This window comes from Ailuropoda melanoleuca, chromosome 8, assembly GCF_002007445.2.
Source record: "Ailuropoda melanoleuca isolate Jingjing chromosome 8, ASM200744v2, whole genome shotgun sequence".
Taxonomy (NCBI): domain Eukaryota; kingdom Metazoa; phylum Chordata; class Mammalia; order Carnivora; family Ursidae; genus Ailuropoda; species Ailuropoda melanoleuca.
The window spans coordinates 71714530-71728627 of record NC_048225.1 but is presented as its reverse complement, the minus strand read 5'-3'; the positions used below and the strand labels follow the sequence as shown (position 1 = coordinate 71728627).

At 44.6% G+C, this 14098-nt stretch overlaps 1 protein-coding gene across 2 annotated transcripts in view; it reads right to left on the bottom strand.

Annotated features, from left to right (window-relative positions):
- The window catches only part of MAEL (maelstrom spermatogenic transposon silencer), a 39277-nt gene extending 25501 nt beyond the window's left edge, over window positions 1-13776 (bottom strand). The window contains exons 1-3 of one of the 2 annotated variants that reach the window (XM_034667725.1): window positions 13612-13776; window positions 632-715; window positions 271-363 (exon numbers count right to left, since the gene is read on the bottom strand). In XM_034667725.1, the coding sequence (XP_034523616.1) occupies window positions 271-327 (57 nt within the window). In that variant the 5' untranslated portion in view covers window positions 328-363; window positions 632-715; window positions 13612-13776. Of the gene's footprint in view, window positions 1-270; window positions 364-631; window positions 861-13611 lie in introns of those variants that run through there. The other variant, XM_019808056.2, reaches the window with a different exon arrangement.
- Between the last annotated feature and the right edge of the window lie 322 nt (window positions 13777-14098).

Sequence of the window (14098 nt, the reverse complement as noted above, 5' to 3'; positions counted from 1 at the left end):
ACTGATCATGGTTTATTGGTTGCAGGTTTCCTAATAAGGATTCCCCCAGCCTTTCACCACCAAATAATAACGACATGTGCTCTAGCTAGAGAACCTGCTGGCTTTTTAACAGGCATTCTGACACCAGGGGGAAAAAAAATGAAAAATTCTTCTTTGCACTAAACTGAATCACCCACTAGTCCCCCCTTGGCATTCACCCACTCACTCATCCAGCACTTAGTGAACATGTATGTTCCGGACAGGTAGCTGCTCTTCCCAGGCTAACTTTACCTGCTTCTCTGAAGGCCCAGCTTCCTTTCCCTGGACTGCTCTCCACTCTCGAGCCATTTCTGCATATTTCTCCTTTTCTTCCTCCCTCAAAAGCTGGGAGACATTAAAGGGGGTTGAGAAAGGAGAGAAACAACAATGAGGACCGAGTGCCCTTAGGCCTCAAAAGCAGAAGCCTAGACATTGTAAGTGGTTTGGTTTGTAGGGCGGGAACGGGTGGGCTTCCTTTCCCCCCAGCAGGCGGCAAGGGGTCCCTGGTCTCCTCGAGGCCTCTTTCCTTGTCGCCTCGCCTTCGCACTTGCCCAACTGCCTGGTCCGCCCCCTGGGCCCCCCTGACCCCCCCCCCAACACCTTCCCGTCTTACAGCCCAGTCAGCAGAGCAGTAAGGGATGGCATCAGCTACGCGAGCCACAGGCAGGCCTCGTCTCTGTAGGTCGGGGATCTTCTCCTGCACAAAGAAATAGTACCCATTACGGCTGGCCCTGCGGTTTGGCATGGCGAGCGAGGCCAGGATTCGACGACCTGAGCCAGAGACACCACAAGCCGCCGGCGCCCTCGCCGGGCTCCCGCCCTTAGTAACCGCGGCAAGCGCCTGCGCGCGAAGGCCTGCAGCACTCGACCAATCAGGGCGCAGTGCGCAGCCGCATTGGCCTCGCTGGGAGAAAAACAGTCTGAGACGGACTCGTGGGGCAGTGGGCGTGGGGTGGAGGGAGGGGGAGCTTGGTCACAGGCTCAAAGCATTCTGATTGGCTGGGACGAGGCGGGGAACGGTCACGTGGAAGGCTTGGCGCAATTCCTGCGCATTATTGCGTAATTTGTGTCAAAGCCGGTAGAGAAAAAGAGGATGAGAGAGTGGTTGAAGTTCCTTCATGTTTTAGAACTGTGAAAGGCCGACTCTGTGCCAAGCACTGTGGAAGGTGTCGGGTGGTGCAGTGAGGAGCACGAGAAACACGATCTTTTCCCTCGAGAAGTTTACAATCCAGTGGGGGTTGTTTGAGGGGAAGACGACAAAACAAGCGCTTCAACCAATATCGGGTTTTTTTGTTACTGCATTTTTGTTTTTCCCCCATTCTTGAGTTACATTTGTTACAGTTGCAAAGAATATGGGTTTTTTTTGTTTTGTTTTGTTTTGTTTTGAGATAGAGACAGCCAGAGAGAGGGAACACAAGCAGAGGGAGTGGGAGAGGAAGAAGCAGGCTCATAGCAGAAGAGCCTGATGTGGGGCTTGATCCCACAACGCCAGGATCACGCCCTGAGCCGAAGGAAGACGCCCAACCGCTGTGCCACCCAGGCGCCCCTGTTTTTTTTTTTAAATCAAAATTTAATGTGTTAGGAAGAAAGTGTACCATAAGAAGCTAGATTTAAAATAATGTCCTTGACTAAAATTTTATAGATTTTCTCATAAAGGTTGTGCCATTTTTTTGTTAGTTTTATTCTTGGCATATATTTGGAACTACTATGAAAGCTTTTGTTTCCATTGCATCCTCTTTGTTTTTTATTCTTTATTTAAATTCAATTTAGTTAACATATACTGTATTAATAGAATTTAGTGATTCATCAGTTGTGTATAACACCCAATGCTCATTATATCGAGTGACTTCCTTAATGCCCATCACCCAATTATCCCTTGTCCCCACCCACCTCCCCTCCAGCAACCCTCAGTTTGTTTCCTAGAGTTCAGCTTCTCTTATGGTTTGCCACCCTATTTTTACCTTATTTTTCCTTTCCTTCCCCTATGTTCATCTGTTTTGTTTCTTAAATTCCGCATGAGTGAAATCGTATAGTATTTGTTTTTCTCTGACTGACTCATTTCACTTGGCATAATACGCTCTAATTCCAGCCATATCATTGCAAACGGCAAGATTTCATTCTTTTTAGTTGCTAAGTAATATTCCATTATATATAAATACACCACATCTTCTTTATCCATTCATCTGTTGATGGACATCTGGGATCTTTCCATGGTTTGGCTATTGTGGACATTGCTGCTATAAATATTGGGGTGCATGTGTCCCTTCAAATGACTATGACTGAAGGGGGTCAACTAGGAAATGAAAGAAGAATTTAAAAAGTACATAGAAGCAAATTAAAATGAAAACACAACAGTTCAGAATGTTTGGGATGGTCCTAAGAGAGAAGTATATTACAGTACAGGCCTTTCTCAAGAAACAGGAAAAGTCCTAAATATACAACTTAATATTACATTTAAAGGAGGTGGGAAAAGAGAAACAAATAAAGCCTAAATCCAGGAGAAGAGAAATAATAAAGATAGAGCAGAAATAAGTGATACCAAAATAGGAAGAAAAAAAAAAAAAAGAACAGACCAGCATAACTAGGAGCTGGTTCTTTGAAAGAATTAATAAGATCAATAAACCCCTAGGCAAACTTATCAAAAAGAATAGAGAAAGGGCCCAAATTAATAAAATCATGAATGAAAGAGGAGAAATCACGACCAACACCAAGGAAATACAAATGATTTTAAGAACATATAAGCAACAATATGCCAACAAATTAGACAATCTGGAAGAAATGGATGCATTCCTGGAAACTTATATAAACTACCAAAACTGAAACAGGAAGACATAGAAAACCTGAACAGACCCATAACCAGCAAAGAAATTGAAGCAGTAGTAAAAAATCTCCCAACAACAGGAGGCCAGGGCCAGATGGCTTCCCAGGGGAATTGTACCACACATTTAAATAAGAAATAATACCTATTCTTCTGAAGCTGTTTCAAATAATAGAAATGGAAGGAAAACTTACTAACTCATTTTATGAGGTCAGCATTACCTTGATCCCAAAACCCAACAAAGACCCTACCAAAAGGGAGATTTACAGAGCATGGATGCAAAAATTCTCAACAAGATACTAGCCAATAGGATCCAACGATACATTAAAAGGATTTTTCACCACAACCAAGTGGGATGTATTCCTGGGCTGCAAGGGTGGTTCTAACATCTGCAAATCAACGTGGTATACTACATTAATGAAAGAAAGAACAAGAACCATAACATCCTCTCAATAGATGCAGAAAAACTATTTGACAAAATACAGCATCCTTTCTTGATTAGAAGTCTCCACAGTGTAGGGACAGAGGGAACATACCTTAATATCATAAAAGCCATATACAAAAAGCCCACAGAAAATGTGATTCTCAATGGGGAAAAACAGAGCTTTTCCCTCAAGGTCAGGAATACAACAGGGATGTCCATTCTCACCACTGTTGTTCAACATAATACTAGAAGTCCCGGCCCCAGCAATCAGACAACAAAGAAATAAAAGGCATCCAAATCGGCAAAGAAGTAGTTACAATAACTCTTAAATGTCCTTTTCTGTTCAGTCCATCATCTGTGTCATTTCTGGGTCTGGTTCTACTGATTGATTTTTCTCCTTATTGCTTCTTTGCAAGCTTGGTAATATTTGATTTGATGACAATTGTAAATTTTATCTTTTTGAATGCTGCCTATTTTTGTCTTCTTATAAATATTCCTGTGCTTTTTCTGGGACAGAGTTATGTTATTTGGAAACAGTTGGGAGTATAGATTTTCCTCCTTTGGAGGCTTGCTTTTAAGCTTTGTTATTTGGTATGAGAGCAACCTTTGGGGCTAATTTCCTCCTCTGCTGATATAATACTCTTCTTAGTACTTTGCCTGACAAGCCATGAATTTGGAAGTTTTTCCGTTTTGGCTGATGGAAACATAAACTATTTCTAGCCCTGTGTGAATTTCAAGGATAGTTCCTTCTAATCCTTTCAGGTTGTTCTTTCTCTGGCACTGTGTAGTTTCCTCCCACACACGTACAAATCAGTATTCAGCTGGAGCTTCAAGGGAGATCCTTAGCAGATTTCCAGAGCTCTTTCTTTGTACTGTTCTCTCTTTTCTGGTACTCTGCCCTGCAAACTCTAGTCACTGTGGCCTACCTAGACACCAACTCCATCTCCTCAACCCAGAGACATCACAGGGCTATGCCTAGGTTACCCCTCTTGCTTCATCTGGATACTCTCTCCAGACAGCAACCTGGGGCAATCACACCGCTCACCTTGTTTGTTCTGTTCTTTCAGGGATTACTCACCTCTGCCCCTTGATGTCCAGTGTCTGAAAACATTGTTTTATATATTTGATCAAATTTTTAGTTGTTTAGGATGTTGGATAAAGTCATTCCCTGTTATTCTACCTTGGCCAAGATTGCTTTACCTTATTTTGACATATTAAATCAATATGTAAATTTAACTGCTAAATTTTTAGATATGTAATCAGGACAAATCTCTTTGAGGAGACACCATTTAATACAAGAATAATGCTAAAGAATAGAGCTAATCATGTGAAGATAAAAAAAAGAGCATTCTAGATGGAGGGAACAGCATATGTAATGGTCTCAGACAATAAATAGTTTGGTGTATCATCAGAGTACACAGAAGATTGGTCGATGTTACAGTAGTGTGTGAACTCAGGTGGAGAAGATGCATGCTGAGGTTGGAGTGATCAGCAGGAATTTGGACACGGCAGTGTCAAGAGTTCAAGTATTACTAAGTATGTGGGTGGTCATTGAAAGATTTTTTTAAAAAGTGTCATGACATGATTTACACCCCAAGATCAGTCTTGTTGCTATTTGGAGAATAGGTTCAAAGCAGCAAGAATGGGCATGGTGTGAATAGGTAGGAGGTCCCTTCAGAAGTCCATGTGAGAGGTGATGGTGACCTCGAACAGGAAAGAGACAGGAGACATGAAGGGGAGAGGATGGCTTCATATTGTACTTTGGGGGAAAAAAGAACTAACTGATGGGCTGGTTGTAGAAGTGAGAGAAGGGGAGGAATTCTAGGGTTTTGGCTTGAGTAACCCAGTGGCAAGTCGTGTCTTTTTCTAAAATAGCAAGGACTGGGGAAGGGAGGACAGTGCTGGTACCAAAGAGGGTCCAATGTTCCTCATAATTTCTATTACTTGCTCCTCTTCTTCTTTGATACAACTGATTATTTTTTTCAATCTTATTTAAGTAAAATCCTATGTAAATGGATCAGTTTTTCCCTCTTTCAACCAGATTGATCTTCTTATTCAGAAATTCTGGGGGCGCCTGGGTGGCACAGCGGTTAAGCGTCTGCCTTCTGCTCAGGGCGTGATCCTGGCGTTATGGGATAGCCCCACGTCAGGCTTCTCTGCTATGAGCCTGCTTCTTCCTCTCCCTCTCCCCCTGCGGTGTGTTCCCTCTCTCGCTGGCTGTCTCTATCTCTGTCGAATAAATAAAAATAAAATCTTAAAAAAAAAAAAAGAAAGAAATTCTGGAGGGTGGTAGGTTTTGGTTGGGGTGTGTATGGCAGGGGAATCAAGAATTTAGTTACTGATATGTTAATTTTGAAATGCCTCTTACACATTCAAGTGGAGATGTCAAGTAGGCAGTTGGCTGTCTGCATCTGGTGTTCTGGGCTAGAGACAGAATTTGAAGCAATTTGGACATAGAGGTGGTATTTAAATTCATAGAAATGGATTAGATCACCTAGGCTGAGAGTGAAGAGAGGAAAAAAGTTTTTAGGATGGAGCCCGGAAGAACACCAGCATTTAGAAGTCAGAACAGGAAAACCCAGCAAAGATGACTAAAAAGGAATGTCTGAAGAAGCAAGGAGAAAGCCAGGGGAACCAAGACAAGAGAGTATTTACAAGAGGAAGTGTTTCATTTATTCAATAAATATATATGGAAAGTCTGCAGAGTACCAAGCTCAGTTTTAGGGCCAAGAACACATTCAGCATTACAAAGCTTATAACATAGTGAGGAATAGACAATAAAGAAATAAACAATTACGTATATAATAAGATGTCTGAACATATTATTGGACAATAAGTCCAATGAAGAAAAATAACGCAGGATAAGGGAATAGGGACTGATTGAAGCTGCAATTTAGGGGGTTCAGAAAAGGCCTTATATGAGGAAATGAAATTTAAGCAAACAGTGGAAGGAAGTGAGGAAGCAAACCATAAAGATGTCAGGCAAAGGGCATTCCAAGCAGAGCGAGTAGCAAGTGACAAAACCCAAAGGTGGGCACACGTCAAGTATGAGTGAGAAACAGCAAAGCAAGTCTGGCTGCAGTGAAGTAAGCAAGTAGGAAAACAGAGAGGGTATTGGGGACGGAGTTGGGGCCGAACATTGCAGGGCTTACAAGGCCATTGTAAGAACTTTAGATTTCACCTAAATGGGTAGAGACCCCCTGGAGACTTGGAGGACATCTATTTTTTTTTTTTTAATATGAAGTATGAAGTGATTGTCAACCGAGTGAGTGTTAAGAAACCATCAAGAACACATGGCATTTTAGGACAATATTTTTCCTAATGTTAGATTTTTTTTCTGATGCTAGTTTAAGTTAAGACCCTAACATTGTTCAGTAAGCATCCTGTGCCGATAATAATAGTGATAGTAGTTGATGTTCACTAAAAGCTACTGTGTCAGACTCTCTGCTAAGCGCTGCATAAGGGCCATTTCATTTCTCCTTCTCACAACAATCTTGTGAAACAGATTATAGGATCATCCGCATTTTGCAGAACAGGAAATTGAGGCTGAGAGTAGTAAAGTGACGTCCCCAGCCCGCGCAGCCCATGAGTGCCTCTGACCTCTACGAGATTTTCTCCTTCTTTATTGCTCTTCTTCCAAGCTATTGGTTATGGATATGCAAGGATGTTTATTACAGAATGCTTTGCCGAAGCAAAAAAAGGGATTTCCAAGCTCCTCACCATCTCTAGATGTTGCCCATATGCACAACTACGCTCTTGAGTAACTCAGCCCGAAGCTTAGTTGATCCCTCTGCTTGCTCAGTTAGATCGTGCGGATTCTACTTTGTGTCTCCCTGTGATGTCTCTCCCACTTCCTATTTGCTTCCCGTTTCCTATTTGCTTCCTATTTGCTTTCCCTGGTTTCGACGCTCGTTCCTTTTTGAGCTCTTGTAATGAGCTCTTCCCATCAATCCATCCTACACCCTGTGGCTGAAACAAAGGTCTAATCTTGTTCTTCTCTGAGAAATCCTCGTGTAGTCCATAGCCTGTGGAATTAAGTTCAGACCTGGCAACCTGGCTCCCCTTGGTCTGACTTCAGTCTCCCTTTTTGGCCCTATTGCTGACTCTGCCCTTTGTGAAACCATGGTCCAGGCAGCAGACCCCACTCTGCTCTGTGTCTGTTGCTTGTGTCTGCACTCCCTTCTGCTTTACTCCTGCTTTTAGAAATTCTGCCCAGATCGTGTTTAAGACTTAGCTCGGGGATGACCTTTTCTTGAGGAGATCTCCGACCAGCATTCCTAGTGAGTAATTGACCCCTCTTTCTTTGTTCTACCACCATACCTGGCATTTGTTCTAATATAGGTCCTGTCACATCATCACAGTTAAAGACTGTATGTCTGACTCTTCCCCATCCCAACACACACACATTGCTACATCTCAACGGTAAACTCTACGACACAAGGGGCTGTGACTCATTCATTTTTAAATTCCTTTCATCTTTAATCTCTAGACAGCATAGTATCTAGAATATAGTAAGCACTCAATAAATGTGTATGGACTAAATGAATGAATTCAGGGAAGAGAGAAGAAAAGATGAGGAAAAGGGGAAAAGACCCTAAAACAGTTTGTAAATAATTAGACAAAAATCCACATCGATAATCTCTGTGTCTAAGGCACCCACTCAGAATTGGGGTGGGAGTATGAAATTAACAATTCTAGGAGAGAGCCTTCGGTACAACACCAACACAAAGATCAAGGCTGCTGTTTTTTAACACCAGCTTTTGAGAGCCCACAAATGACCTGTCTTTTATTTGAGCTGTTTCTTTTTTATGCTCAGTGTTCCAGCTCTCTCATTCCAGCTCCCTTCCCTGCCTGTTTTCTGGGGGTGAGGGCATCAGAGGACATACTTGTTCTTGCTCACTTCCCTCTCTTAGGTCCCATCTTTGACCTGTGCCGGGGAGGAAGGCCTCTGGGAGAATGTGTAGGGCTAAGAAGCAATCCTCTGGCTTAATCATCAACGCCTAGTGCCCAAAGCCTTGATAAAATACAGGAAGACAGGCCCTCTGTCATCTTTCCCCTTTGGGCTAAAGGGTACGGCTCCATCACTAAGCCTGCTCTACTGCTGATTTTGGGGGCTGTTGATGTCGTTCAGGTCTCCAAAGGACACTAACATTGAAACAAAAAGAAACAAAAGGGAGCCCCTGGGTGGTGCAGTTGGTTGAGTCCAACTTTTGGTTTTGGCCCAGGTGGGGATCTTGGGGTCCTGGGATCGGCCCCAAGTTGGGCTCTCAGTTTAGCACGGAGTTTGCTTAAAAAGACTCTCTCTCCCTCTCCCTCTTCCTCCTACCCCTGCATGCTCGCCCTATCTCTCAAATAAGTAAATAAATCTTAAAAAAGGGGTGCCTGGGTAGCGCAGTCCTTAAGCAGCTGCCTTCGGCTCAGGGCGTGATCCCGGCGTTCCGGGATTGAGTCCCACCTCGGGCTCCTCCGCTGGGAGCCCGCTTCTTCCTCTCCCACACCCTGCTGTGCTCCCTCTCTCACTGGCTGTCTCTCTGTCAAAATAAATAAATAAAATCTTAAAAAAAAAAACAAAAAAAAATAAATCTTAAAAAAACAAACAAAACAAAAAAGAAACAAAAGCAAAACCCAGAGAAAGGGCTCATGAAAGAGAAGCAAGCTTACTTCATCTTTGGCTCTGTAACTCACAAAGAAATTATAGTTGAACTATCAGTCAGTAAGGGCTCCCAGGGCTTCAGTTGCTCATAATTAACTTGATTAACTTCTTAGGATTGAGACAGAATGACAGCAGGTGTACATTTGGGGGCTTTGTATCTGCCTAAAGATACGGGCCTGACGAAACACCTTTCACTTCTTCGTGCCTCTCTCCTTCCTCCAGGGATGTCCCAGAAACTGAGTAAATTGTGGCACAATCTAGCAACTTTTTCTACATTGTATAAATATTAGAGGATCTAGAAGATTATGCAAAAGATATAAATGCATGACAATCCTACCCAGAGATAACCATTCTTAGTCTTTTGTTGTTTCCATTGACTCTTTTAACAGCATTTCCCATATTTGGGACCATGCCGTAATACAATTTTATGTTCTGCTCTTTTTTTCTCTACATTGTCCTTGGAAGTTGTCCTCTGCAGGGAAATGTCATTAGAAAGCTAACTCAGGCAGAGGCTGCCCACTGTTGGTGAGGTCTGGCCTCAGGATGGGGCAGGCAGACACCATCTCATTCAGCACGCTACGCCACTGTAGTTTGCTCTGAAGCTTGAGACAGCAGGCTTTTGGGTTAAATCTGCTTCAAGTACATGGAATCTTCAGCACATTTTCCCAATCTTTTACTTATTATATACTTACCACTGCTCTTGGCAGTAAAGCTTTTTAAATTTTTTGGCACCCTGCACTCTACATTTGCATTTCCTTTCTTTAAAGCATTTTCTTAATGAAACAATTTATTCCTCAATATGAAAGGGCTTCCAGATTGAAAATGTTTCTGGTTTCCAGTATAGGGCACCTAGAATCTCCAATCTTTGTATTTCGGTTCCTTGCTTCAACTTAGATTTCTGAAAACTTATAATTCATTGAAGGTGGTTTTGAAGCTGTGGTTGATGGGGAAGATAACAAACCCAAAAGGCAGCACAAGGGAAGGAAAGCTGAACAAAACTTAGATAAGAAACACGGTATCAATTTTGAAGTCACACCTCATAGAGTCTTCCTGGAAGTCAAGATCAGAAAGGAGAAGTAGAAACGTGATGTTATCTGTGCGCTTTAAAAAGACTTTTGTTAAGCAGAATTCACGTACATGCATGCCTGTGTGCCTGCAAGGAACTCGTGTTTTAAAGAGGATTCAAGCTGCATTATATTTATAACTATGGGGTTGCTACCAGCTACCAGCGTGTCTCCTTGCGGTGGTTCACTTCTCTTCACGTCCTAATTCTGTTCTGGAGTGTGCTGCTTTGACAAAGCAGTCAGCTATTCCACTCCCCCGAATCCCCAGGACACATGATTCTTGCTATGGCTTCCTTCAAGTCCTGCTCTGGCCCCATCCGCGCCTATGTTCTGACGTGTTTGTCTCTGGTTGCAGCAGAGAGCTTCAAGCATTGGGGATTCAGACCCTGCATGGCTGTGAAAAGCTAATCTCTGCTGGGAGTCCTGTCCTATCTGGCCAGGAGAAACGAGTAACTGGAGCATGCCCAGATCTGAATCTGAGGCTCATTTCCAAACATCGACTCAACAGCTCCCCAGGGAAACAATGAAAGTAATGAGGTGGTACCTTTGAAACCCTAGAGGGCTGCACAAGCGCTCAAGGAAGGCAGTTAAGACGCAGTGTTTCTGGCCCCACCCAGAGTTTCTGATCTTAGTTTTCACAAGAGCCAGGGAATCTGCATTTTAAGAAAACACTTTAATGTGATTCTGATGCTGAAAGTTCAAACACCGCACTTGGAGGAACACCAGGATTCTGATGTCGCCCCTCTACCATCAACAATACAGTAAAATAATACCATTGTTCTGCCTTTTTTCTCCTGCTGTCCCTTAGGCTGAATGTTTTGAATCCTTAGGTGTACCCTCAAAGTTTCTCTTAACCTTCCATCAGCTTGGTAATAACGGTGCATTTGGGATGGGCACACACTGTGATTTAATCCGGTTTGGCACCTTCTTAGGGATAGTTGGGAGCCCCAGGCACTCAGGAAGATGCAGGCTAGACCAACAGTTCCTCTCCAGCTGGAAGGTAGATATACAGAGTGACACACAGAAAACAGGTCCCCAGGTTGGCGGACAAGACCCCTGTGTTCTATGACTCACTCTAGCACAAGCTCCTCCCCAAGTCTCCTGAGACCCTGTTGACACGCGCATGGGCTCATGCTTAGAGCATGCATTCGAAGCTCACTTCTTCAGTGGGCACTCACTTCCCACTTCCCGTGCCCATGCGGCTTCTCTTTGCTCAGTCCATCTCCCGTTTCCAATTTCTCAACTCTTAAAAGTTGTCCCAGTTTGCCCCACATCGGGCTCCTCCACTGGGAGCCTGCTTCTTCCTCTCCCACTCCCCCTGCTTGTGTTCCCTCTCTCGCTGTGTCTCTCTCTCTCTGTCAGATAAATAAATAAAATCTTTAAAAAAAAAAAAAAGTTGTCCCAGTTTGCCCAATAAAATAGTATTGTTCTGTATGCTTACACACCAAACAGTGCTCAAACTTTTGGGCATTGTGTGCCCCTGCCCAAGCACACACAGTCACACGCACTCATACAGTCGATGGCAGAGCATAAAACAAATACGTCGTCATATCAACTCTCTGGTCTAGGTGTCCCGTTAATGGCGCAAAGGGCATGTGCGTTGGAGTCAAAAGACCTCAGCTCAAATTCTACCTCTGCCATTGACCAGCTGCCTAATCTTAGAGAACTTAATTACATTCTTTGGGCCTGAGCTTCTTCATTAGGGTTAACTGAGAAAGCTTGTAAAACACCTTGAACTGTGCTGACAACCTAATAGGGAATGTTAGGTCCCTCCTTTGCTCTTATTTTCTATCTTTATTTTTCTTCTTTAGGAAAGGAAATAGTCCTCCAGATCTCTCTCACGTAACCTATTAGTCAGAGTTCTTAATTACAAGTATCAGAAATCATCTCTGGCCAAAACACACAGAGAGGGAATTTATGAAAGGATATGGGTGGCTCACACAGATGCCAGGAAGGCTGAAAAGCCAGGTGCAGAAAATGGGCTGGAACCCAGAGAGAAGTGCACATGCAAGACCACAGCCAAAATCGCACCTCAGAGCAATCTGGTGGCCTGACCTCGGTCACAGCTGCTTCAGAAGACTGGAGTGAAACCTGGTTCTCTGCTGTGTCTGCTCCTTTTATCACCTGCTACAGATTCAAAAAGCTCTGAGCGTGAGGGTCCCTGGCCAGGAAGTGGCTCTAGACTTTCTGGCTTCCACGGCTGGAGTTTCTAAAAACCAATGATTGAGGCAGGCTGCGTCTGAGGACCCAGAGGGTGTCCCACAGGACCAGCTAAGAGGGTCCTTGGCTTTGCGCAGGATAGGATAGAAATCAAACCTGAGCTGACAGGAAGTGAGAAGAGAGTTTACTGAAGACAGAGAGAATAGATACTGACAGAGCATCTGAGGGACTCGGAAAGGAAAAGGAGAATGAGTCTTGTCTTTGCTCGGGGTCTGAGTATTTTTTTGAGGGTTCTGGTCTGGTGCACATGTCTTCTCATATATCCAGGAACCAGTCAAAACAAGGGCGAGTGCTCCAGTGTCCTCCATAAGTTACTTATGCCCTAGAGCCAGGGGTCTTGGCATCAAGATGTCTGGAGTTACTGGTCTACATGATGACCTCACCCAGTCACTCCTTAGATGTAATCTATTGTGCTGAAAGACTCCAAAGAAATCAGTAACTCCTTGACCTGTATAAGCAGGATATATATTATCTGCACTATAAGACATGTGTAAGATTCTTGCAAGAATAAAGGCAGGAAAAGGAGCAAAAACACAATCCTTCATGGGTCTTTTTAGTTTCCCTGTCTCAATAAGAAGGGAATTCAGATGTCAAGCAGTCCTAAAAGATCAGTGGCCAGAGTCCGTCCTCACCATTTCTGATGTTCACCTCTCATCCCTGTCTCACATGTAAATTCATTCTAAAGTGTGTAGTCTTTCTCTCCAGGAACTCTCCTCAAGCCTAGAACTACTCTGTTTTCTGAGGCAATTTTACACCTTTCTGCCTTCTCTCTTTTCTTTTCTCTGTCCAGAATTCCCTATCCTGCCCCCTTTCCACCACCAATCCCTGAACAGTCCAAATCTTCCCCATTCTGCAAACACCAATGAAGATGTTACCATTCCTTTCTTGAGGTGCTGCCCCCCTCCCCCAAATTGCTCCTTCCATTGTGTTCTGAGGGCACTTTTGCTATGTCTCCACTATCACCTTTGCTCCATTTTACTACCAACATGTGTTTAAGGGTATAACCTTCCTCCCTCTCCTGGACCCAAGATGAAGCATAACGACAGGAAGTCCTAGCTTTATTTACATCGTAGCCTTGGTTCTTAGGACCTAGTAGATGCTTAATACATGCTTATTAAGCAAAGCTAAGTTTCTTCTCCCTTGTCTCTCGACATACACATTCAGACTCCTTTCCTACATATATGTGACAGATCCGCTTAAAAAATGGAAATAATCCCTGTGTGCGCCCTGCGAACTGTAAAGTATTGGACAAACGCCTTTGATCTAAGCTGAAAGGCCACGATGGACACATGGAAATGCCATCACTGTTTATTTCATTCTAGCTTTACATGTTTTCTGTTGAAGAGCTATATGCCCTTCTTATGCCTCACAGCGTTCTCACAGGAGAAGGGTGCAGCGCGGGTCTCCCTCTTACCTTCCCCGATGCCGCAGACCCTCTCGCGTCCTTGCATTGCCCAGAAGGGAAGCAGACGGAGGGACGCGGGCACAGCAGCCGCAAACACCTGTGCCCGGAGGACCTGCTAGGCGCAGTCCCGTGACAAGTTATGCCAAGTCCCCACGGGTTCCCCTCCCTCTTGCGTCGGTCCCTCTCCCGCTTGAGGTTGGCCACAGCCACCTGCGTCCCCTGGAAGACTCCCCCCCACCCCGAGCCCCCACTCCGCAGGGTCCCGGACGCCGGCCTCCCCCGCGCGGAGTGACGCCGACGGCCCCCGGCTCCTCACAGCCAGCCCGGCCGCCTCCCCCGCACCCTCTCCCCCGGTGTACTTTGTCACTCGGCGCGACCTCGGGGCCGGCACGTGACCCAGAAACTTCGGAAGCCCCGGCGGGCGGCGGGGGGCCGGCGGGAGGAGGCGGCGGCGGCCGAGCTCCCCCGCGCGGCGGGCTCTGCGGCCGGGAGGCGC